The sequence below is a fragment of the Leiobunum rupestre genome, chromosome 4 (assembly GCF_980474605.1).
Source record: "Leiobunum rupestre chromosome 4, qqLeiRupe1.1.hap1, whole genome shotgun sequence".
NCBI classification, from domain to species: domain Eukaryota; kingdom Metazoa; phylum Arthropoda; class Arachnida; order Opiliones; family Sclerosomatidae; genus Leiobunum; species Leiobunum rupestre.
Window position 1 is genome coordinate 57,383,856 of NC_143387.1, and position 27,166 is coordinate 57,411,021.

Below are 27,166 nucleotides of genomic sequence, written 5' to 3' on the forward strand. Positions count from 1 at the left end.
AACCTTGTTGCTGATCGAAATTTTACCCAACCTTGTTGCTAATCGACATTTTACCCAACCTTGTTGCTGATCGAAATTTTACCCCACCTTGTTGCTGATCGACATTTTACCCCACCTTGTTGCTGATCGACATTTTACCCAACCTTGTTGCTGATCGACATTTTACCCAACCTTGTTGCTGATCGACATTTTACCCCACCTTGTTGCTGATCGACATTTTACCCAACCTTGTTGCTGATCGAAATTTTACCCAACCTTGTTGCTGATCGACATTTTACCCAACCTTGTTGCTGATCGACATTTTACCCAACTTTGTTGCTAATCGACATTTTACCCAACCTTGTTGCTGATCGACATTTTACCCAACCTTGTTGCTGATCGACATTTTACCCAACCTTGTTGCTGATCGACATTTTACCCAACCTTGTTGCTGATCGACATTTTACCCCACCTTGTTGCTGATCGACATTTTACCCAACCTTGTTGCTGATCGACATTTTACCCCACCTTGTTGCTAACTTTGTTGCTGATCGACATTTTACCCCACCTTGTTGCTGATCGACATTTTACCGAACCTTGTTGCTGATCGACATTTTACCCAACTTTGTTGCTGATCGACATTTTACCCAACTTTGTTGCTGATCGACATTTTAACCAACCTTGTTGCTGATCGACATTTTAACCAACCTTGTTGCTGATCGACATTTTACCCAACCTTGTTGCTGATCGACATTTTACCCCACCTTGTTGCTGATCGACATTTTACCCCACCTTGTTGCTGGTCGACATTTTACCCCACCTTGTTGCTGATCGACATTTTACTCCACCTTGTTGCTGGTCGACATTTTACCCCACCTTGTTGCTGATCGACATTTTAGCCAACCTTGTTGCTGATCGACATTTTAGCCAACCTTGTTGCTGATCGACATTTTAACCAACCTTGTTGCTGATCGACATTTTAACCAACCTTGTTGCTGATCGACATTTTAACCAACCTTGTTGCTGATCGACATTTTAACCAACCTTGTTGCTGATCGACATTTTACCCAACCTTGTTGCTGATCGACATTTTACCCAACCTTGTTGCTGATCGACATTTTACCCAACCTTGTTGCTGATCGACATTTTACCCAACCTTGTTGCTGATCGATATTTTACCCAACCTTGTTGCTAACTTTGTTGCTGATCGACATTCTACCCCACCTTGTTGCTGATCGACATTTTACCGAACCTTGTTGCTAACTTTGTTGCTGATCGAGATTTTCGACCCATTATCAGTAAAAGAGAGCAATTTCGTTCACACTACACATAAAAACGTTTTCGATATTTCGCGGTTTTACCAGCGAAAAAAATTGGTCGTAGTTCTAAAAAAAAAATAGCCCTACTGCTACAAAATATGCATATTTTTCGAGATATTAATATTTGCAATACGAAAATTATTCGATTTAAATAGGGGGGGCTAAGCCTTGGTCATAAAAAATCCGACCATTTGTCAAAACGTGAAATGTTTCGTGTGGAGAACATGTTGTGCAAATGCTTTCTCCATTCACACTGAGCAATTCGGTGTACGACGATGTTTATGAAAAATGTTGACTCGTGTGAATAGGCCTTTAGCGTTAAAATTTAAATTCATAGATTGGAATACGTCGCCGTTAAAACAAAACCACGTATCTTTTCGGTGGCCTTTTTGAGAAAAATGGATTTTTAATTTTGCAGGGACTTGTGAAATAGCGTGTTAGGTTTTTACATGTGAGTTAATTTTATAGTTAAATAATTTCGTTTCAATATTGAATTAATGAGGATTTTAATTTAAAAATATTTTAGTTTTTAAAAATATTTTGCTAAAGGGGAATTTTTAGAGATACGTGGTTTCACGTCATAAAGTGAGATAGGAGCTGAAAATAAGCAAGATACGTGCTTTTGCGCGAAATAAGTTGTGTATATCAAAGATACGTTTAAATGTTTTCTCGATTTAAAAAAAATAAATCGAATTGCAACCTATTAATGTTTTTAATGTTATATACGTAAATTGGGGTGTAGAATCTAAATATGTCAATTTTGACAAAACCACGTATCTCAAGTTACGTGGTTTTGTTTTAACGGCTACGAATATTTGATTTGAACGTCATAAAGAGACCCAAGAAAAGCGTTAACGAGATCAATAAGTGGCGCTCCATTTGTGACGATTGTTAGCAAACCACTATGGCTTCGGGTTAATATACCTTTGAATTTGGATAATTTTACATTCGTTTCTTGGTATTCAGATATTTTAAAGCTTTTTAATCTGAAATCCCTAGTATCTTTATTAAATCTAATTTTTATAAAACTTAACTATTATAAATTAATATTTTTTATTATTATTATTAATTATTTTCCCATTTTTCAGTATTTCCGGATAATTCTAAAACAACCTTTTAATAATACACAAATTGCTTTCTGGGAAACCAAAATATATAACGAAGCCATTAAAGATTAGATTTTTATGTAGAATTTATTTGTCCTAGATGGCGCTAAGTTATTTTTTTGTGTAAGTGGAATTAATGCTTAAGGAAATATTTTGCGTAAATGCTATAAACAAAACTTGAAATCAGGAAATATTTGCTGTTTCTAGATAATTAAACATTTTGACATTTCAGACTGTGGCGCCATCTGGTAAATCTTCTGGTATTCAAAAACCGTTCTCTAGTGGCGTTACCCCTGTGAAAGTAGCTCCCCCCCTTGTCTCAAAACCGAAAATAAAACACAAATATTAAAAAAAAGGGTGACGTTTGATCGAAGTCACCCGACCTCGTTAAAAACCTTTAGTTAAAAAAAAGTGCACTTTGAAATTCAAATAGGCGAATCAAATTTCAACTTTGTAAAATAAATCAATAAAAATCGATCTATAAAAGCGATAATTTTCGACCTTTATCGAATAACGTACTCGCTTTCCGCAATTAACAAAGCCAAATAATTGTCCAATTTAAACACAGTCGAATAGTTTCATTTTAAATAATATAAACGCGCTTAAAATATCTCAACTTTTGTGACACCGTATTAATTCTGGTACAAAGAGTGTTTCAAAACTCTCTCAAACGAACGCTTTAGTCTTTTAGAGCAGAACTTCTAAAAATATTCGTCGTAGAATTAAACTAAAGTCGGGGAAAAGTTGAAAGTCGATCCAGCGCTCGACTTCAAAGGTGCTACATAAAAGACCTTTCAAGCGAAGCGTTGAAGACGGCGGCGGCTGTAGCAACGGGTGACAAATAGCTGGCAACGGGGAAAGGACGTACAAGTGGGACGATTGAGATTATAGGCCAAAGAGGAGACAGGCGGATGGGGCCCTGGAGGAAACTGCGCTCGACGCGTATCATAAGAGCATTCAAATCTCGACAAAATGAACGTAAAAAAGAAATTTCGGAAAAGCTTACAAAGTTTTCAGCTTCTCCAGACCAGAAAAGACCTCGGGCTGCAGTTCGCTCAGATTGTTTCCACCCAAATTCCTGACAGAGGAAAAAAACAGATTAATTCTTCATATTTTGGCAGGCGTATATAGAACCAACAATTTATCTTATGAACCTTTTCGAATTAAAAATATGTTAGCTTATATTAGTTGAATTAGTTTAACAGCGTCAAAACAGAGATAATTGTGATTGTTGGTTTTGTAACTAACAAGGAGAGTACCGGAGGTGTTTATTGCCGATTTTGTTCGAAGTCGGCCGTAATGTAGACCTATATGTAGACCCTTCCATAAAAACTTTCCCAAAGGGAGACTTTGCACTACCCATTCTATTTGCCATTGGCAAACGAAAATGTTTTTATCCTACAAATTCTTAGTGGAATCTGAAAATACTTTAGTCGTTTTGCAGTCTTAAATATAGTTTTTTCCACAAAGGCTAAGTTTGAGAGAGCGTAATCTTGATGCTTCAAATAATTTGGATTTATTTATTTTGATATACATTATATTTTATTTGAAAAAACATCATTTAACACTGATAAGCTAGGGGGTAGTAGGATAACCCCAGTAAATTAACTTCTCCTTGGACACAGAAGTAAAACGTGTGGAACACTTCTACAGGCGCCAATAGGCCAATTTGAAACTGGTAGGAGTGTAGATTGTACGGAATAAAGGTACGTTTGCTGTCTTACAAGTTTCGCCTACACGTTTTCAAGGGGTCGCTTAACCCGAACAATAAATAATTAATGGAAATTGACAAAAGCGTTACGACCAAAATGGAATAATGACACCAATTTCCTTCAAATTATCGTAATTTAGTTCCTTAATTGAGATGAGTCCTTAACAAAATTCCCAAGTTAATATTAATTAAATTAGTCAACGTTTCGGTAGCATCACCAAATTTAGTTAATTATTCTCCTTAGAAACCCACCTGGCACAATTAGCGTAGTTAAATAAATAATAATAATCAACTAAGCTAATTCCCAAGGCACCACCTTATGTCCAAGTCCTCTTATCGAATTTTAATGCCTCAAACAGGTGTACCGGGTTACAATGCGTAGGAGGGTGGTGGCGAGCCCTTCATGCCACGCGAGCCAACAGCTCCCTACACTCACTATTACCGTTAACCTCAGCAAGTTTTTATGGAAAGGGGAAACCGAAAAACTCGAGGGAAAACCCATTTAACCAGTGGGGGGGACTTGCAAACTCAACGCGGAAGTAATTGTTCCGAGTTTTCATCCAGTACCACAAGCTGTGATCGAACCCGGCTCCCCTTGCTGCGAGGCGAAAGGGCTAACCACTCCGCCACCCCACCTTAAAGGGAATATAACCTGCAAAGCAATCTTTATGGAAGACCCCTACAATTTTTCAAATTGCCCTGTACAGTGGCGCCAAACATTTCTAAAACCAAAGGCAAGAGCGGCCAGAGCTGCAAACGTTGGTGTTCCACACCAAATACCTGAGGTTATATTCCCTTTAAATAAATAATTGAACTCCAGTGGCTGTGGCGCACGCAAAACTACTAATTATTAAAATACTAAATAAGATGTCCACCATTATCAGGGTTGCCACAGTTTTTCCTCATTCAAATTCCCTGACTTTTCTAGGTTTTCCCTGACTATCTTCGCTTATTTTGTGGCTAAATTTTGTATTTGTTTACCCTAAATTTTAGTAAAGGTTTCCTATTTCCCTGACATTTCCCTGATTTTTAGACTAATTTTTGAAATTCCCCGACATTTCCCTGATTTTTTGACTAATTTTTGAAATTCCCTGACATTTCCCTGATTTTTAGACTAATTTTTGAAATTCCCTGACATTTCCCTGATTTGTAGACTAATTTTTGAAATTCCCTGACATTTCCCTGATTTTTAGACTAATTTTTGAAATTCCCCGACATTTCCCTGATTTTTAGACCCATATTGAAATTCCCCGATTTTTCCAGGTACCGTGGCAACCCTGATTATTATATTCGTTAGGATTTAATGAATCCTACGAACCACGACCCAAACAACTACGAAACTACAAAGGATTTAACAAAAAAAAGTGAAAATGTAATTTCGTCCAGCGCGTATAGAATTTAGAATCTAGAAATAATTCGCCCCTCTACACAAAGAGTTCGAGTCTACAGGTCTAAAACGTAATCCCCCGAAATCCGAGAAGATTGAGTTTTTTATAGGTATAGAGGAAAAGAAAAGAAGTAGAAGAAGTGTATAGATAGAGTCTATTTCAAAACTTAGAAAATATAGCGTAACAGCCTATTCGGAACTCTATAGAAAGAGAAGCAACTTTATATAGAAAAAGAGATGCTGCGGAGATGGGATTGTAAAAGAGGCGAAGGGGGTTCGTCGAATCAGAGGTAGATGGCGGCCCATACGTGCCATTACGTTTAATGGCCGTATTAAGAAAATAAAAACGCGCCTCGCAAATTCCGAAAAAGGAGGGCGCCGCGATCGATGACAGCCATTATTGGCAACGCCGTCAAAGGCAACAAACGTCAAAAGAGATCTTACGATTGGCCGAGCTCGAAAAAGGAAACAGGCCCCTGGATGCGGGGGGAGGAAGCGACGCGGCGTCATCTATATTCCACCAGCGGAACTATCTCGCCACGCTACGTTAAGTGGCCGCCCCACTTTGCCTAGATTGATGTTTAGACCTTTTTAGTTTACCCAATCGCCGCTAGATGTAGCTAAATGCCGAAACATTCAAACGGCGACCCGGTGAGGGGGGGAGTCGTAAATAAAGGATCCCACTCCCCCCTCCTTCTTAAAATAAAAACAAATTTTGCGAAAGGCTCGCACTAAACGGAATTAAAGTCTAAAACGGGATTTTCCTCCTTCAGATTAAGCTATAAGTTTGCGCGCGCGGAATAAATAAAAAGATCGAGTCTGCTCGAATGTGATCACAGCAGGGGTTAGTTTAACCCTTTCCTCGGGGTTTCCGCCCCTCCCTTCCAGTAGCGGGTTTAAAGGTCTTAAGGGTAACTTCCCCCGAGTTTCCGCCATTGATATATTGGTGGGCTTATTGGAAATTGCAACCGTGTTAAAAGCGGTTCTCTTCATAAAGTTTAGAATGCGGAAGGGTTTATCCGAAGGCCAACGGCGAGAGTGATGCACAATTTTAAGCCTTTCCCGAGATGAACCGGCAAAATGACACTCACAATTCTTCCAAGTCTGGCAGCCCTTCGAATGCGCGCGCCGGAAGCTGAGTTATGGCGTTCTTGCTCAGGTCCCTGCAAAGACAAAGATTTCATATTATCGCAAAAGCTTATTTGATTTATTACACTGTTTTCTCTTGATAAGTTACTAAAACTAACGTTTCTTTAGAACAGGGTTGGGGAAATATGGATTTTTAAAAAATTAAAAAATTCAATATGGATAAAATCCGTTGTAACTGGTGGTTTAAGCCGGTTAAAACCACTAATACAAAAATGCTCAAATTGCTTATATCTAGCCCTCATTATTTCGAAAATGCTCAAATAGTTGATTTTATAAAATAAAAAGTGGTCTTGCCCAGCTTGTTAATATGTTGCTCTTACGTCAGAAGACACAGCTTTATTAGGATATTTTGCGCACGAGCGATTGCACGCGCGCTAAAAAAAACAATATTCCTCGCGACTGTAGCGCGCGCTAGTAGGCTTGTCAAAGTAAGAGACTGTGACGTAAGAGCAACTTTTAAACAAGAAGGCCACGTTAGTTTATAAAAAGAACTATTGACGGCTTTTAAAATTCATTTTGCGCGTGAAAATACCTCTACATGTTATGGTCAAAAAAGCACGCAAAGAAGCCTGTGTGCCCAAGACATGTACCCGTAGTGTCGCGCGCTAAAACGTCATTTCAAAATCCGTCAATTGACCGATTTCAAAATTAAATTTTTGCGCGTGACGGTACCTTTACATTGTGAGGTATAGCTTTTATACCCTAACATGGCGGCGTATTTTCACGTGCAAAATGAATTTTAAAATCCCCCAATTGCTTATATCTAGCCCTCATTACTTCGTGAGACGACGTAGCAGACGACAAAAAGTGAAGGTTAAGTTTAAGTTTCGTTTTGGAATAAAAAATGCAGAATACTATATTCTGAATTTTTTAATTGAAATAAATAGTATTTAAAAATTTTCAATATTTCTAATTAATTTCTCAATATTTGGTTTAATAAAAAAAATGGATTTAACCATGGATTTTATCGATAGTTAAAACCAGGGTGGTTTAAACCAGTCTGGCTGGTTCTTGCCAATCCTGCTTTAGAACGATCAGTATAAATAAATTTTATTAATAAAATAATATTTAATATCTCCGTGGTAACTTCCATCCAACTTACAATTGTTAGGGTATACACTACTTCAGAAATACGGTTTGGGCAATCGCAGTGACTGACGCGAAAAGCAAATTACGTTACTACTAAACTTAAATAGCATCTACTTCCTGAAAACTGCCGTAGATGGCGCCGAATCATACATAATTGTGCCTTATTACCAAGGTTATTCAACTTGGAGGAGGTTGGATTAGTAAAAGTAACGCTTGTCCCACAATAAATCAGACATTCTAATCACCACTTGAGTTAAGGGGGGTTTTAATCTTAATTTGTCAACAGCGCCCTCTGTTACAGATAAATGGAAGTTCGTGAAAAAGAAGTAAAATATGGTGGGACCGATTAATTATGAAAATTATTTACTAAAATTTATTTACTTTTACATTTAAAAAAATAAATATTTACCAAAAATGTTAATTTTTTTTAACTGTGGCTACATTTACTAAATGTAATTAACTTATTTGGCACTCCCGTGCAATAATTAACATAAAATAGGGGAAATTTGAGAAAGTGACTTATAGGCGCTATCCGAAAGCTTTCCTAATGTAACCTCATCAAGTTAAATAACCCTGTTTTTATACAACTATCGGCCCACCCTGGTTTTAAATTTCTGAGTGCCCCACCGTAAAATATAGCTTGATGCCAAAAGAGTTTGGATATTAAACCATGGTTTAAGTAGTCTATGATTAAACTTACGAAGATCACTCGGGCTAATTAACTTTTGATTTTATTTCAGTATCACACCAACTACAATTATATATTAACTGTGAATAATTGTCTCATTGGATGTAAATTGGCAATTAGAGAGGCGACTATATGCTGTGAGGAAATGAAGCTGGACTACTATACGGGATTATCAGCGGATTTTCGAATTTTAATCCTTTGTCTATAAAATAATGAGGTTGGGGTTTTTTTGGCCACACGAAATCCGTTCATTGAACAAAAAAAGAGCTTCATTAGACACACTTATTTTCCCCAATAATTAGGAATAATTTGGACCACAGGAAACCCTCCAATTTTTTATAAGGCAAATAGGAGTAATTTTGTCATTTTGTAGGAAAAATAGGAGTAATTTTGTCATTTTGTAGGAAAAATAGGAGTAATTTTGTCATTTTATAGGAATATATAGGAGTAATTTTGTCATTTTATAGGAAAAATAGGAGTAATTTTGTCATTTCATAGGAATCTATAGGAGTAATTTTGTCATTTCATAGGAATCTATAGGAGTAATTTTATCATTTCATAGGAATATATAACAGTAATTTTATCATTTTATAGGAATATATAACAGTAATTTTGTCATTTTATAGGAAAAATAGGAGTAATTTTGTCATTTTATAGGAAAAATAGGAGTAATTTTGTCATTTTATAGGAATCTATAAAAGTAATTTTGTCATTTTATAGGAATCTATAAAAGTAATTTTGTCATTTTATAGGAAAAATAGGAGTAATTTTGTCATTTTATAGGAAAAATAGGAGTAATTTTGTCATTTTATAGGAACAATAGGAGTAATTTTGTCATTTTATAGGAACAATAGGAGTAATTTTGTCATTTTATAGGAAAAATAGGAGTAATTTTGTCATTTTATAGGAATCTATAAGAGTAATTTTGTCATTTTATAGGAATATATAGGAATAATTTTGTCATTTTATAGGAAAATAGGAGTAATTTTGTAATTTTATAGGAAAAATAGGAGTAATTTTGTCATTTTATAGGAAAAATAGGAGTAATTTTGTCATTTTATAGGAAAAATAGGAGTAATTTTGTCATTTTATAGGAATCTATAGGGGTAATTTTGTCATTTTATAGGAAAAATAGGAGTAATTTTGTCATTTTATAGGAATCTATAGGAGTAATTTTGTCATTTTATAGGAATCTATAGGAGTAATTTTGTCATTTTATAGGAAAATTAAGAGTAATTTTGTCATTATATAGGAAAAATAGGAGTAATTTTGTCATTTTATAGGAATCTATAGGGGTAATTTTGTCATTTTATAGGAATCTATAGGGGTAATTTTGTCATTTTATAGGAAAAATAGGAGAAATTTAGTCATTTTATAGGAAAAATAGGAGTAATTTAGTCATTTTATAGGAATCTATAGGAGTAATTTTGTCATTTTATAGGAAAAATAGGAGTAATTTTGTCATTTTATAGGAAAAATAGGAGTAATTGTGTCATTTTATAGGAAAAATAGGAGTAATTTTGTCATTTTATAGGAATCTATAGGAGTAATTTTGTCATTTTATAGGAATCTATAGGAGTAATTTTGTCATTTTATAGGAATATATAGGAGTAATTTTGTCATTTTATAGGAAAAATAGGAGTAATTTTATCATTTCATAGGAATATATAACAGTAATTTTATCATTTTGTAGGAATATATAACAGTAATTTTATCATTTTATAGGAATATATAACAGTAATTTTATCATTTTATAGGAATATATAACAGTAATTTTATCATTTTATAGGAATATATAACAGTAATTTTATCATTTATAGGAGTATATAACAGTAATTTTATCATTTCATGGGAATATATAACAGTAATTTTATCATTTTATAGGAATATATAACAGTAATTTTAACATTTCATAGGAATATATAACAGTAATTTTATCATTTCATAGGAATATATAACAGTAATTTTATCATTTTATAGGAATATATAACAGTAATTTTATCATTTCATAGTTATATATAACAGTAATTTTATCATTTCATAGTTATATATAACAGTAATTTTATCATTTCATAGTTATATATAACAGTAATTTTATCATTTCATAGTTATATATAACAGTAATTTTATCATTTCATAGTTATATATAACAGTAATTTTATCATTTCATAGTTATATATAACAGTAATTTTATCATTTTATACGAATATATAACAGTAATCTTATCAATTCATAGGAATATATAACAGTAATTTTATGATTTTATAGGAATATATAACAGTAATTTTATCATTTCATAGGAATATATAACAGTAATTTTATCATTTCATGGGAATATATAACAGTAATTTTGTCATTTTATAGGAATCTATAGGAGTAATTTTGTCATTTTATAGGAAAAATAGGAGTAATTTTGTCATTTTATAGGAAAAATAGGAGTAATTTTGTCATTTTATAGGAAAAATAGGAGTAATTTTGTCATTTTATAGGAAAAATAGGAGTAATTTTGTCATTTTATAGGAATATATAACAGTAATTTTGTCATTTTATAGGAAAAATAGGAGTAATTTTGTCATTTTATAGGAATATATAACAGTAATTTTGTCATTTCATGGGAATATATAACAGTAATTTTGTCATTTTATAGGAAAAATAGGAGTAATTTTGTCATTTTATAGGAAAAATAGGAGTAATTTTGTCATTTTATAGGAAAAATAGGAGTAATTTTGTCATTTTATAGGAAAAATAGGAGTAATTTTGTCATTTTATAGGAATATATAACAGTAATTTTATCATTTTATAGGAATATATAACAGTAATTTTATCATTTTATAGGAATATATAACAGTAATTTTATCACCCTCCTATGCATTGTAACGCGGTTACCTGATTAAAGGCCTTAAAAAGTCGTTAGATGAAATATTAAAAATATTCCTATAATTTAATAAAATTAAAAAGAAAATTTAAAAGAACTTTGGTTGAATATAAATATTACATTTAATATGAAAACATCACAGATCTCGTGACTAGATAAATGTATTAATGTATTACGCCTTTTCGTAATAGAAACTTAACTACTTGGTATTTTTCTTGTTCATTTGATCATGGGCTTTCCGAAAATGTCACTCACTTGATGAAATACCGCCGTTAAAGGGGAATTGTCACCAAAGCCAAAATTTACGTGGAAAATATATTAATGATTATGACCCTGAAATTTTATAGTTATTGGAAAGTATTTAAAAAGTTACGCTACTTTTTCCGCAACCTAGTAGACCTACATCAAACGGCTAAAAAATTTTCAGAAATCACGGTTGAGCCTACGTGCAGCGCCAAAAATTTGAGAAAGGACGGCGTGTAAGGCATTTTAAAAACACGATAAACTACACTCTACGAATAGAACTTGTTTAAAAAGCCAAGGAAAATGTCGTAGCAGACGACAGTTCCGACCGAAAAACGATAAAACCGGGAAAAATAATATTTCGTTCACGAGATGGTAGGTTCAACCAAGCGGTTCTGAGATTCTCGAATCGGGGGGGGGGGGGGGGATAAAACACGAAATTTGGTTGCTAATAATAAATCAAAAACTGGAAATATTAACATGAAATTTTTTGTAGAACCATTTTCGCACGTCCTTTATCAATTTCAATGGTTTTTAACCAATTTTAGGGTGGTGTCAATTCCACTTTAAGTTCATTTAATATTAAAATTAAATTTACGTGCAGGGCCCCGCTGCGGATTTTATTCTGAACGATAATTTTACCGTGCCTAGTTTGTGACGTCATTGACTACGGTTTTTTCAGAATTTTTCCCACTGCATACTGGTAGATTATACAGGATGTCTCAATTTGCTCGATCAGGCCATTAGTCTCAAAATGTATTTATGCTAGGGTTCTGAAATTTTCAGGGTTTATTTGTTAGGTATGGAAGGCTTTGGTTACTAAATTTCAGAAAAATCGAACGATTTTGTGCCGTTTTGGAAAAATTATTTTTTCACCGGTAGGTGTCACGCAAAATGTTTCAATAGAAAAATTGTAGGGCATAGTCGAAAGTGTAAAAATAATTTTGGTTCGGTTGAAAAAGACCTATTTTTCACTGAGTTTGGAGGTCGGGGGAAAAACAAGTTGTACTAGCAGGCAATAGCATTTAACGAATTGTAGGTAACATGCATTTCAGTTATAAGATTTCGAAAAATAACAAATAATAATTAGCCCAAGTGACAAATGTTTTTTAATGACTTCTACAAAATGTTTTCAAAAATGCCACCTTCTGATGCAATGCACAAATATGCACGATGTTGCATATTGCGAAATGCTCCCCGAACCATTTCTGGAGTCACCCGGCGACATGCTTCGAAGATTCTTTGTCGTAAATCTTCAACGCTCGTCACAGGTGTTTGGTATACGTAGTCCTTTACGAATCCCCAAAGAAAAAAGTCGAGTGGTGTTAGATCAGGGGATCTTGCAGGCCAAAGAACAGGACCAGTTCTTCCGATCCATCTTCCAGGAAACTCGTCGTTTAGATATGCAACCACGTCACGATATTGGTGAGGTGACGCCCCATCTTGCTGGAACCAGATGCGTCTGTACTCGGCCAGAGGAATGTCGTCCAACACGTTGGATATTTCATTTTGAAGGAACTCCAAGTAGTTTTGACCGTTCAGACGATTTGGCAGGAAGAACGGGCAAATAATTCTGTCACCTAACAGACCAGCCCACACATTTAAGCGAAACTACACTTGGTGGCGGTGAGGAAATCCCCAGTGTGGATTCTCGTAGTCCCACATATGTTGGTTTTGACGGTTGAAAGGCCCATCTCTTCCGAATGAACATTCGTCGGACATCAGTAGCTGATCGTGAAAATCCTGGTGTGCGTCAGCCATGAGGCAAAACCAATTGCAGAAGTCGAGTCGGCGCTGTCTATCACCGTCATGCAGTCCTTGGTGAAGTGTCGCTCGATAAGGATGAAAATGGTGTCTTTTGAGTGTTCTCCAAACGTAGTTTCGATCCAACCCTAAGTCAAAGCTGGCAGTCCTGACGCTCGCTCGAGGATAGGCGACGAAGTAGGCAAGTATGGTGTTTTCCATGTCGATGTCCTGGAGACCACGACCACGAAACCTCGAATTGATATTACCCCAGTTGTCGAAGTCGCGGACCACTCTGGTCTGCAATTGGGAAATCTTCGTCTAAATAACTGACTTACTAGAGTAGCATTACGACGACCTTCTCCGTAAAATAATTCTAGCATGTGAGCGCGCTGATCTCGAGTGTAAAGAGGCATACTGGACAACAATCGGCCAAGCTGAGATAATGTTTTAACTTTGAAATGTAAACGCTTTAAATACTACTCGGACAATTGATATTTCACGTTAAAAAACAACAAAAGAAAAATAAGCGTAATTTTTGGTCTACAAATCTTTGTTTGATGATCTTACTCGTAACCACGTCGAAATGGAAGACGCGGTCTTTGTCTACTTTGTCTAATTAGGTGTTGAACGTAATAATTTTCTTTAACAATAACTTTTTGCAGATCTGATTATTAACTACATAGCTGAAAGCATAAGTTCCCTAAAATAAATGTACATGTGTGTTGTGATTATGTACGATTGTTTACGTTAAAGGCTATTGCCTGCTAGTACAACTTGTTTTTCCCCCGACCTCCAAACTCAGTGAAAAATAGGTCTTTTTCAACCGAACCAAAATTATTTTTACACTTTCGACTATGCCCTACAACTTTTCTATTGAAACATTTTGCGTGACACCTACCGGTGAAAAAATAATTTTTCCAAAACGGCACAAAATCGTTCGATTTTTCTGAAATTTAGTAACCAAAGCCTTCCATACCTAACAAATAAACCCTAGCATAAATACATTTTGAGAAAAATGGCCTGATCGAGCAAATTGAGACACCCTGTATAGTTCCTACTATCCTACCAAGATCATTTTTGTAATATCCTTGCTAGATATGGAAATGCTATAGAATAAGCGTGAGCGCGTGTTTTTAAAACCATGTAAGCACCCGCGTACAAAATTCAGAAGTAGAATCCCATGGTTCTATTGGAGATTTTTCGGATTCGGCCACGGAATCAGTAACATCTACATTTTGTATCCAAGTCTAAGCTCTACGTTGGGCATAGCGACCAATGAGAAATAACGTGTAGTCAATGACGCCAATCACCACGCTAAAATTCAAATTATTTGACCGTTCTACTAATTATTTCTAATTAACTACGAAACTGAAAGCAACGAAACTTTATATTTGTGTACTTTAAACGTACGCGCTTCGTTTAATAACAAAATTGAGGCGATAAAGAATAATTTGCAACTTACTCTTTAAATTAATATTAAATTTACATTTTAAAATACGAGCCTGCCGTAAAAGCTAATGAAATTAGTGCTTTAGTAAAAGGCTGAGTGTTTTTGGGCGCTTTCTATCGAACTTTAAAACTATATTGAAATCAAGGCGCGAAATACGAAAAATGGGGTAGCAAAGTTCTCAAATTATAGGAAGTTATAGGAAAATAATCGAAATATATGGAAAATTATAAAATATTTATAGAAGTGTGGTCACCCTGAATTTCAGATTTGAAAACTTATTATTTACAATATCATATATATTTCCAAACGATTGTTTGGATCTTTAAAATAATTAATTTTGAAATTTACTTTTTGGTTAAAAATAAGACATCGTTTTAGATATATATAATATCTAAAACGATGTCTTATTTTTAACTAAAAAGTAAATTTCAAAATAAATTATTTTAAAGATCCAAACAATCGTTTGGAAATTTCGGGAGGAATTTCAGATTGACTTATACAAGGAAACATCCCGAGGTGTTTCTCCCCGATTCAAACTCTGGGGTTAAGTAGACCTTCATGTACCTTGAAAGCTCCTAAGGGGAAAAGTTTCAATGGCCATTCGTTTTGCCATGCCAACCAAAAATATTTTTCACAACTCAAGTTTAAACTTTCTCTACGTAATAGAGCATGAGAAAAATCACGTTTTGTAAACCCTTACGATTTTACCGAATTTTATTGATTTCACCCAATTATATCAATTTTACCCAATATTGTTTTGCAAAATTTTATTTTTTTATTTTTTGAAAATAATTTTTTTTATAAAATTGGGTAAAATCGATAAAAATGGGTGAAATCAATGAAATTTAAAGTTTAAAACGAATGACCATTGAAACTTTTATCTTTAGGAGCTTTCAAGACAAATAAAGGTCTACCCAACCCCAGAGTTTGAAAAATATCGCGGAGAAACACCTCGGGATGTCTCCTTGTTAGTCATTCCATCCTGCCCTCGATATTCAAACGAGACTGTGGTCTTTTAATAGCGTAATAAACCCATAAATATTTGACAAGGGGGTCTTTTCACAGGAACAACGCCATTAGTGGCTGCTTCGTGAATACCCAAATTCTTAACAGATGGCGCCAACAGTCTGACACGTAAAAAATTTAAATTTTCTTAAAACCGCGAAAATATATTAATTTTTTCGATTTCGAAAGAATTTTCCCAGAGTTGCACTTTTGCTTATAATATTTACATAAAACATCGCTTAAAATGGTGTTAGTATTTTTTGTAATAAATCTAGAAGTAGTCATACCATTCCCTCCAAAAATAATTGGGCGCCATCTAGTACGAATAAAAGCGTTCAAATCGAACCTCCGAGGGCTACGATGCAAATGTTTGCTTTACCGCGTAATAAATAAACAAAACCGCTATAATCACGCGCTAGCCGATAACGAAATCGTTGATGGAATCGAATAACTAAAAACAAAACCCCCTATTACACGTCCAACGATTAATTCAACGAAGTAAGAGAGATAACAGAAATACGCCGAAGAAGATAAACGAAAAACAAGTAGCGCCATCTCTCGGCGAAATAATATTATCAGTTCCCGTTAAACGACGAGAGCGAGCGATCTAGCCGAGCTAGGCTAAAAAAAGGGTCCAAATTAATAGAAAGATGCTCCGGAGAAAAGAACGGGGGGAGGAGTTCCCGGTACTCGCCAGCAATAACGCTACATCAATCGCGCCTACAGGGCCATCTACATTCTACAGGCGGAACAATTGAGACTAACTCTCCACCAGGGGGACTCTTATCGCTGGCCGACTCCCCCAGCCCTAAGTGCCCGGGCCCTTTAAAAGCTTGTAGGCCGCGTAAAAAAAGGAGGATCTCCCTCGGAAAAGCTCCGTGAAGTAGAAAGTGGAGCGAGTATAGAGGGCGAAATAATTTTTCATTTCTTATCGGCGGCGGCGGCCGCCAGGGGATGGGAGATCGTAAAAACCCTTTTTTTTTAGGGAGAACGCCAAAAGTAGGCGCGAAAAAATTTATGGCACTTCTCCGGTCCCCGACGCGGCGTGCAGAAAACGTCAATATCGTTCCTTGTTTTTTCCCGCACTAAGCTTAACTCGCGTAATGTTTTTTTATGATTTGGTTTTTCACTTTTTGTTGTTGTTCAATGGATGCTTCTGAGATTGGCAGGTTTTACAGAAACTGAAAGAGACAGAAATTACGGTTGGCTTATTTTAATATATATATATTTTTTCTATCTCGGAGGTGTATTTTTTTGTCTGGTTTTCCTTTTAGCGAGTATGTCTTTCGGGAGTTTTGGTACGTACGGGTTCGCTACTACAGGAAAGGATTTTTCAAACGGAAACTATTCTAAGATCGCTTTTTTGGTGGGAGGTGGGCGTGCTATGGCATATTTTAGATTTAGTTTGGGGTGGCGGTGGGCCATCTATTTACGCGTAACTATTGGGGGTTCTAGGTTCGCTTCGTGTCTGGGGTGGGCAAACTACGGCGGGTGCTAGGTTCGCTTCGTGTCTGGGGTGGCCGAACTACGGTGGGTGCTAGGTTCGCTTCGTGTCGGGGGTGGGCAAACTACGGCGGGTGCTAGGTTCGCTTCGTGTCGGGGGTGCTCAAACTACGGCGGGTGCTAGGTTCGCTTCGTGTCGGGGGTGCTCAAACTACGGCGGGTGCTAGGTTCGCTTCGTGTCGGGGGTGGGCGAACTACGGTGGGTGCTAGGTTCGCTTCGTGTCGGGGGTGGGCGAACTACGGCGGGTGCTATGTTCGCTTCGTGTCGGGGGTGGGCAAACTACGGCGGGTGCTAGGTTCGCTTCGTGTCGGGGGTGCTCAAACTACGGCGGGTGCTAGGTTCGCTTCGTGTCGGGGGTGGGCAAACTATGGCGGGTGCTAGGTTCGCTTCGTGTCTGGGGTGGGCGAACTACGGTGGGTGCTAGGTTCGCTTCGTGTCGGGTGTGGGCGAACTACGGCGGGTGCTATGTTCGCTTCGTGTCGGGGGTGGGCAAACTACGGCGGGTGCTAGGTTCGCTTCGTGTCTGGGGTGGGCAAACTATGGCGGGTGCTAGGTTCGCTTTGTGTCGGGGGTGGGCGAACTATGGCGGGTGCTAGGTTCGCTTTGTGTCGGGGGTGGGCAAACTATGGCGGGTGCTAGGTTCGCTTTGTGTCGGGGGTGGGCAAACCATGGCGGGTGCTAGGTTCGCTTTGTGTCGGGGGTGGGCGAACTATGGCGGGTGCTAGGTTCGCTTTGTGTCGGGGGTGGGCAAACTATGGCGGGTGCTAGGTTCGCTTTGTGTCGGGGGTGGGCAAACCATGGCGGGTGCTAGGTTCACTTTGTGTCGGGGGTGGGCAAACTAGGGCGGGTTCTAGGATCGCTTTGTGTCGGCGGTGGGCAAACTAGGGCGGGTTCTAGGATCGCTTTGTGTCGGGGGTGGGCAAACCATGGCGGGTTCTAGGATCGCTTTGTGTCGGCGGTGGGCAAACTAGGGCGGGTTCTAGGATCGCTTTGTGTCGGCTGTGGGCAAACTAGGGCGGGTTCTAGGATCGCTTTGTGGCGATAGTGCGTAAATTACGACGGATGCTAGGATGCCTTTGTGGCAGCGGTAAGAACTATTTACGATTGTTATGTTCTAAGATTGCTTCGCGTGGGCGCAAAGGTGTATTTATTTGACCTAAAATTGATCCATTTTAGTGGATGGGGTATGAAATACGCCCTCGCGTAGGCGATTAACAAAATATTCTGATAGTTTAATGTGGGGTCACTATTACAGAATATTTTATCATTTTCAGTTTGTGTCGGTGGTGGGCAAACTACTGTGGATTCTATAATCAGACGTGTCGTTGTTTCGCGCTCTATTGCAGAATCTTTGATCAGTTTGTGTGTTTTCTATAAAGTAACATTGGCTTTCTTGTTTTGATGTTGCTGCCACGTCACGGGTGACGTATCGATGACGTTTTACTGCGAAAAAGCCCTGGACGTAAGAGTAAATTTTACGAGGCACCCTGTTTTTAAGCATAAACTGAACTTCTACGTATTTCGTGACGAATGAGCTAAGTAAAAACAAATTCAGCAAGCGTAACTTGTTTTATAGAAAGGTCTATTCGTATACTGACGATTCGGCTACCCTAAAAAGTAAAAAGGATCGTCTGCATCCCCCTACCAGCGAGAAAATGCGTAACTACATTCGCCCACGCCCGTTAATATCACAAGGAACGATTTTAAAACTGGTCGTATCAGTAATGTATTTATTTTAACTTCATGATCTCCTTTCCCCTAAATCAAATTCGCCTTATATTTTCAGCGAGCTAAATAACGAAATTAAATATAATTGCGTAGTCAAGGAAAACTTATTGCTGACTTAAAACGATTTTAAAATCAACAAATATCACAAATAAACCCACTCTAAAAAATAATCGCCCGCGGAGATATCCCAACTGCCGTACACAAGAAAATAAAAAACAAACTATAAAGACTAGTAACGTCAGTATGACACTCCCTATTGTTTTATTGTTAATTTTCTAGGTATTCTTCAAAATAGGTTTCAGTCGGTCTTTGCGAATCGATTGATAAACTTGTTGATGCTTTACAAAATGATAATTCCAAGAATTTCAATAAACCGTCAAAGCACTTTTTCGGTACCATCACTAAAAATTAATTACCAGCTCGTAAAATAACACGACAGCAGTATTCGCCATTTTGTACTAGATTTTTAATCCTCTATGGGGGCATACTAATCCTGTAGTAGTTTGTCGATGATTGGGCAATACCAGTAAAAATCAGTTCGGTTATAAATTTAGCTAAATACCGTACTTATCATTATTGCGTTACTTATGATAGACTGAAAAATAAGCGCAAAAGTGAACGCGGATAACCTTACGCGGAATAAGCCTCCTCTAAAACGAAAGAAAAGAATGAAGACATTGTGCCAAGCCATAAAAATGCAGTAAGCGTCAATGTCCCATTGATTCGCATTAATACGCGGCAGAATATCTGTCATATTTCATAATCGGCTTTTAGTCGAAGCGAATGTTTATGGAAAGAGCCGATGTAGGCCGCCGACGATTACAGAAATGGCTTTCAGATGTTTTCATCCCATCGACCGTTCGCTCCTCGTTCTTTACATATTTGCCTATCAACACCCTACCCCCGCCTCTCCGAGGAATGTTTAGAAAACTGGATGATTTATAAATCAAGCGGAAATAAGATAAATTGTGAACGACCGAATAATCTTGTTGCTTTGAGTATATTACAGTTCCTCTTCAAAAAAAAAGATAAGCTTCTAATTCTGTCATTGGGTTCAGGTTGAAGTTGGATGTTTGTTAATGTTTGGGAAGTTGTTGATATATTTTTTAAACTTTAGTGGTAGAGTTTTATTTATACATTTTTTAAATTATTATTTTATTTTTATAAATAAACCGGATTTGGTATTATTTTACTAATTTTTCAAATATTTAATCACTCCTTTTGAAATTCACACTTTATATCGATAATGAAAATTTAAAAGTTAAAATTAAATTTTGAATTTATAATAATTAAGATAGGTGTTTTTGAAAAATGGTTTTCTAATAGAAATATTAATATTAATCTTATTTTGTGGTATTTGATAGCGCTGTGACGATTTTTAGTAAATTCTGTACAACATTTTTAGCGTTGCAAGTAGTGTTGTAAGTCGGAAAATTTCCGGAAAATGACCGAGGCCTTTTTCCGGAACATTTTCTGTATTTTTCGGGGGAAAAAAGTTTTCATTCCGTGATTAGTCGTAGTATATTGTTTGCAAGTTTAAATAAAGCGGCATTTTCACCTCATTTTTTCTTATCAAAAAGTAAAACTAAACCTCTAGACTAGTTTAAACTGATTAACAATGTAACACTATTAATGTATTTGCGGACAATTTTCCGGAATATTTTTTGGAAAGTTTTCCGCATTTTATTTTTCCGGAAAATTAACGATACTAGTTGCGAGTAAATGAACAAGGGTTGAATTAAAACGTTCCAACTTAACCCTTGTTCATTTACTTATAAATAAATACACTTGGTCTAAGAAAACTACCGAAAAAGTAAAACGATATAAATATTGATAGCGATTCAAATAGAATCGAGACATCGCACATATAGGATATAAATGGACCAAAATGAAACAAGAATTTGACACGGTAAAAGCTTTCTTACGTATTTACACAGATGCAACTTAAGCTCTTCAAAGTTTAAATCAAGGACATTCTGTTTAACTTATTAATAGAGATAAACAATCAACTGGAAATGAGGTCAGTTCAACACCAGCCAAAAGCGAAAAAGTAAACAAACCAAATTGTCTCCCAGTCGATATGTTCTTACATGAAATGACGAGAGAGATTGGAAACGCGTATCCGCAAAAGACTCTTCAATAAAATTCCCCCTATTTTTAATTTTTCATTATATTTTCGTGTCGATGAAAAAACTTGGTTAGGCCTAAAATTATTTTTTCGTGTCGATGTCAAAAGTCTCGGTTAGGCCTAAAATTATTTTTTCGTGTCGATGTCAAAATATCGGTTAGGCCTAAAATTATTTTTACGTGTCGATGTCAAAATGTCGGTTAGGCCTAAAATTATTTTTACGTGTCGAAGCCAAAATGTCGGTTAGGCCTAAAATTATTTTTACGTGTCGATGTCAAAATCTCGGTTAGGCCTAAAATTATTTTTTCGTGTCGAAGCCAAAATCTGTGTTAGAGCAGAGATAATACAGACCTCGTACCCTAGATTCGAAATAATTGAATTGCGGTCAACAGCGATTGTCCACTTCCTGTCGGAACTCCGGAAAAATTAGCTCTATAGTTACAGTCACATTACAGCAACCGACGGAGCCCGATTTTTCGGAGGTCACGTGCCGGAAGTGGGTAATCACTTCGTTAAAAAAACCGCCAATCGGAAAGTTCTCTGAATTCGAATCTAGCGTACATTATCTTTGGTTAGGCCTAACACACTAATTGTTGATTTTATAAAATGTCTTTACGCTTGCCCAACTTGTTGAAATGTTGCCCTGCAATAGTTCAGCCAATGCCTAAGAATGAGTTCATAAACTCTTTAGTGGGAGAGAAAACGGATCCACAGCTGAAGCGGGGAGGCAACATTTCAACAAGATGGCCAAGGTTATTTTATAAAAAGAACTATTATGATTGAATCGTAGTGTCAAAATAATGTAAAATTTTGAATAAAATAAACAATTAGACTTGCTACTGAGAAATAGGCATCCAGGCTCTATGTATACTTCGTAGCTAATCTCCGAATGAGTTTTATCGAAGCGTCTATTCCTATTTTACTATAATGATGTAATAAATCTGAAAACAAATCGCGTTACTCCATTAAATTGAGCAAAAAGCATCCGGCAAAATGGACAGGCGAGAGAAGTAAACAATTTAATTCACTAGCAAATACGGCGAAATAGCGGTCGAATGGCGGAAGTCAATTAAAACCTAACGCCCATTTTGACCCAATTCCGATAAAGCAAACATCTAAAATTGGCGATGGAAAGAGTTGTGACATCGGATGCGAGCAAATCCCTAATTGACCGCGCGTCCCGCTTTCAATGGCCAATAATTTTCCAAGCCGACTATAACTAAATTCGCAATTTGAGAGTTGGCGGTGCGGGGGGAAGCTAGCGTGGTCGTAGGAGAGCAACGCCACGCGCGGCCCCGGAGTTCAGTCTATTTATAAGCGTGTGTTCGCCGCTGACGTCAACAACACGCAGCGCCCCCCGCGCCGGACAAACGAGGAATAGGATCACCATTTATTCTCGATATTTCGTTGCAGCGACACTAGGGGGCTCTCTCGTCTCTACGAGGTTTCTACAATTTCCACAGCGCCAGGCAGCGGCGCGCGCGCTTCGACTGACAGCCCTCGCGCGACTGCAAACTACCCCGCTCACTTTACCCTCTTCCGCAGCTCCGATCGTAGTGGCGGGTTAGTCCGGGCCGTTAGGGAAAAACGATAGCTTCGGAGGATGAAGATCGTAACCATGACAACCGGAAGAAACAGGATCCGGAAAAGTCCCCCCCTCCCCGCCTCGATTCTGACGGCTTCTAAAGAGCACCGAAACAAGGCCGTTCGGCCAGGAGGAAACGGAAAGCCTTCGGGACCGGGCGGAGGGTGGAATTGGCGAGTGTCCAAAACCGGGGGTCGTCGCCCAATAGGCGAAAAAAAGTGTCCAGCCTGTCCGAAGATGAACAATTGGCATCAGCCTCGCGATAGTTACGGACGGAGGGAGGAGGGGAAAGGGAAGAAATATTACTCCGATGACCTATGACCCCGAACGTTTTCCCAAAACTCAACTGATGTAAGTCGTTTCCTCGGGATTAAGGCCTCCTTTCTCCTAATGTTAGTTTGCCCAGACGCAAACGGGAAAAGAAAGGATTCGAAATGTTTTAGAAATTCACGTAGCCATTTGCTAAAAGATCGTTTCGGAGAATTCAGTATTTTGGTCGGTCCATCTTCCGTAACTAAAAGCGCTCATTATATTTCATTTTGCGATTTCTCTATCAGTTTCGAGTTATTTTCTATGAAGAAGCGAAAACCTTCATTCTTTGTTATAGTTTCTTCCGCTCATTTTCTAAAAGCGCTTCAGTATAAATTCTACAAGGTATTGGCTTCGATATTTTCCACAGTAAATTAGTGATCTGAATGAGCCAACATTTTTGCAAATCATTGTTGGATAACAAAGGCTGCAAAAAAAGTTTATCCGTGCGAAAATGTCCACAACGTGTTGGTCACACGAACGCTTCTGTTGGCCAAGTTTTAAAGAACGGTCGGTTTTTCTGACCAAGGCTTAGCCACAAATATTTCAATTTATTAATTTTATTACACATTTTTATTACACAAAACTAAATGACAATTTTAATATAAAATACGATTTTAATGTAAATTGAAATATTTTGTGTTATTTAAAGAATTACCGGTAATTATCTTTGCCGGTTAACAAGTGAAATCTTTTCGTGGAGCGTCCAACGTGTTTTGCAAAACTTGATCGAAAACTGTGTTCATCAACAAAGATGGGCAAAAATGTTTGCTCGTGTGATAGCAATGACAACATTAATTCGTTCGGGTCATTTTCTAATAGTAATTGAGGTTTTGTTAAAAAAAAACATTTTCTGTAAGAAATTAGACATCAGAATATGTAAAGACAATTTTCATTTAAGTTTTTCACGGAGATCCATTATTCAATAGGGACTTGGCAGTGCTACGTCACAGTTTTTTTCAATAGAAAAATATGACCACAATGGCGGCCATGGACAAAGCTACGTAGTGCCAAGTCTCTATTACCAGAGGGTAAAGTCGTAGCGAAGCGACTTTACCCTCTCTGCTATTACCCATTTAAGTTTGCATAGAGCTAAGCACACGGACATCCAACAGGAGTCGTAAGGGTATTAGAAGCTGCCTTAGATAATTTATCCTAGTCGAAATCAGTGATTCCAGATCGCGAAAATGAAATTTCCCTTTCAAGGCGTTAAAATTTCGTTTTCGGACCATAAATTCCCTGAAAAATATTAATATTTACATAACAAAATTACGCGAGTAAACCAGGAAAATTGGTTTTCATGGTTTTAAAAATAATTATCCTGTAAGCCCCTAATATAGTAGTATCGCTCTGTAGCTTTGGGCTATGACAGCCATATTGAGGGCAGTTTTTTATCTATAGGAAAAAAGATGTGTGACGTCGACATACGTCACGCCGATATTACAAAATAAAGCGCCATCTATATTCTCAATGTCGAACTATGCATGTATACCCATAATAGTTAATTTCAAAAAAAATTGGTCTTACCCAACTGGTTAAAATGTTGAAAAACCCCGATTTATTAGTACACTTGTGAAAGTAAGAGACTGTGACGTAAGAGCAACATTTAAACAAGAAGGCCGCGTTACTTTATAAAAAGAACTATTCCTCTCTAATATTGTTTGATTTGTTAACGATAGCTTAAAACAAGTGGCGGCTCGTATCTAGTTGCATTCGCTCGCGTGATTATTAACTAATTAAACACGTGCTACGAATACTATAGAATCGGTGTTTCTAAAAAAATAAAACAATAAAAAATAAGAAGTATAAAATGTTTTTATCCACGACACGAGCGCAAGATATTTTAGCGCTTTACTCGCACGCGGGTTTCAGATTCCGAAGGTTTCCGCGACTGCAGCGCGTGCGCTCTACCTTCAAGAGCTACCGCTAAGTGACGTAGACAAGACATGGTCACATGACCTCTCGTATTTTATTGGTTTCGTCAGAAAAAAATTAAATACCCAACATATTTCTATTTAACTATCGAAAAACTATGTTGTGAAAATCAGTGTCAATCGTCGCACTAAAATGTTAAAATAAAATAAAGTTAATTAATTTTCGGAATTAATTTGAAACTGAAATAGAGCTCCACGAGGTGGCAAAGGTTGAGAACCACTGGACCACACCCACGAGCAACCTACGAATAAGCTTTGAAGGTGCTTCGAATTTTAATATTTATTTAGTTAAAATATTTACAATTATTAAAAATAATATCTCTAAGCGTTCTTATTAACTTATTATTAAATATAAATATAAAATATTTTACGAATTATAATGAATTAATATTTTAATATTTTTATTTTCAAAAGTGTACTTAACCCACCAGATTATGGCGCCACCAAAGTTTGCCCTCTACTTTACGTGGAGTGTTAGAATCGCATTGGCAGAAAGTGGTCCGAGAAGCTCAAACTACTGGCATGGGTATAAGCTATGAATGCACACTGATAAAGGTTTTAATACTGCCCCCCCCCCCTAGAATATTTTTAAAGAAGACCTTCATTTGAAACCATAGTGGTCTAAATAATATATTTTTTTAATATTATTTAATAATAAATAATTATTTAAATTATTTAAACGAAGATATGAAATAACGCGTTAAGATTGGGGATGCACTTTCGAGATAAGGTTTGATCCAAACTCCGAACAGGCGAGTCTAATCTAATCATACGTCAGCATTTGTAGAGGAGAAAACGCGCCTCCCGAACAACGCGCCTCCCTAATTTCAAGATGAGGCAAAAGCGATTTATCTCGGCACTGTCTAATTGATTTTATCTCAAAGGAGAAACCAGCCACCAGCCACGGACGGGATATTACTTTTACCCATTATCCAAACAGCCAATCACGAGCCTCGTATCCTCATAGTGGGGGGGGGGGGGCGGAAGCTCGCAACACGGTTTTCAAACGTTATATTTTTATATAAAAAGGAGCAACATTTTTACGGTATCCATCGCCGTTAGATGGCGGTAAAAAGAGAGTCGGGGAGCCCGTTTTAACACGAATCTAAACTTTCTTTGTTCCGACAAGGAGGACGCAACGGAGAACGGAAATGAGTTTCGGCTTCAAAGGGTTCCGGTCGGAAATGAGTCGCCTCCATCCCACAGACCACATTATACTCCATTTGGATTTTGGACTGGACGCTTCGGCTATACTCAGTTTCGGGTTCAGACAGACGAAATATCTAGTACATTTGACGGCGGGAATTTCGAATTTGGCCTATTTTCTGTTGAATTCTTAAAGATTCCTACGCCTGTTATATTAATACATTTAAGAAATTTCTAAACAATCATCAAATCGGACGTTTATGTATGTCAAAGTGGTAATCTCGGCCATACCCGTTCTATACTTACCCTGGACTCCCCAAACGGAATTTTCTGGGTATGCCTCACTTGTAGTACTAAAAATAAATTATGACAACTGCTTTTAAATCTTATCTATGTTTATTAATTATCACTTTGAAATATAAAGCAAAAGACGGTATTTTCCAAAATTATTTAACGCGAGTGATTCGCTTAACGACACCGCTGTTTTTATTCCTTCCAAAGGTACGAGTCACTTTTCTGCGACAGTAGTTTATTTTTTAGTTTTAATTTTTTGCGAGCGCTACTATATCCAAATTGTATCTTTAATTTTATCTTTACAAATTAATGGTTCTTAAACTTACTTTACTTTCAAGTTAGTGTACCTATGTACATTCATCTTCGTAAAGTTGTAAGTTCCGATGTAAGGGATGTACATGCGAAGTACCGAAGGAATGAATGTAATTTGATAGACTTGAATTTAGTCGTAGAAATAAGTAAATAACCATTCATTTAGTTTTAATTTTTTCGTCGTGTACCCATTTTACCCAAAAATTGCACCACTTGCTTAAAAAAATTAAATAATCCACATGGACGGATTTGAAAAAATTGTGGTGGCGGGGGGCCTCCAAATGGCTGGCCTACCTCCCCAAAAATCCTGGCGCCGCTGGCCCGCTACTGAACTCGGGTGTATACTTGGAAATTCAACCGTAAACCGATCAAATTCGAAATTGCCGCTGCCGATTTGTGGTAGTGCCTTTCCCAATGCATTCCATATCGCGCTGAGCTAACCGGCGGTAACAAATTTTAACTAGAGCACTTTTCTCTAT

General features: G+C 37.1%; 1 protein-coding gene across 2 annotated transcripts in view; it reads right to left on the bottom strand.

Annotated features, from left to right (window-relative positions):
* Positions 1-27,166, bottom strand: part of rk (G-protein coupled receptor rickets) — an 84,036-nt gene that overhangs the window by 31,266 nt on the left and 25,604 nt on the right. For both annotated transcript variants that reach the window (XR_016480638.1, XM_090173426.1), the window contains exons 3-4: positions 6,594-6,665; positions 3,411-3,482 (exon numbers count right to left, since the gene is read on the bottom strand). Coding sequence is in view for 1 of the 2 variants with exons in the window: in XM_090173426.1 (XP_090029552.1) it covers positions 3,411-3,482; positions 6,594-6,665 (144 nt within the window). In the remaining variant the exon portion in view is untranslated. The remainder of the gene's footprint in view (positions 1-3,410; positions 3,483-6,593; positions 6,666-27,166) is intronic.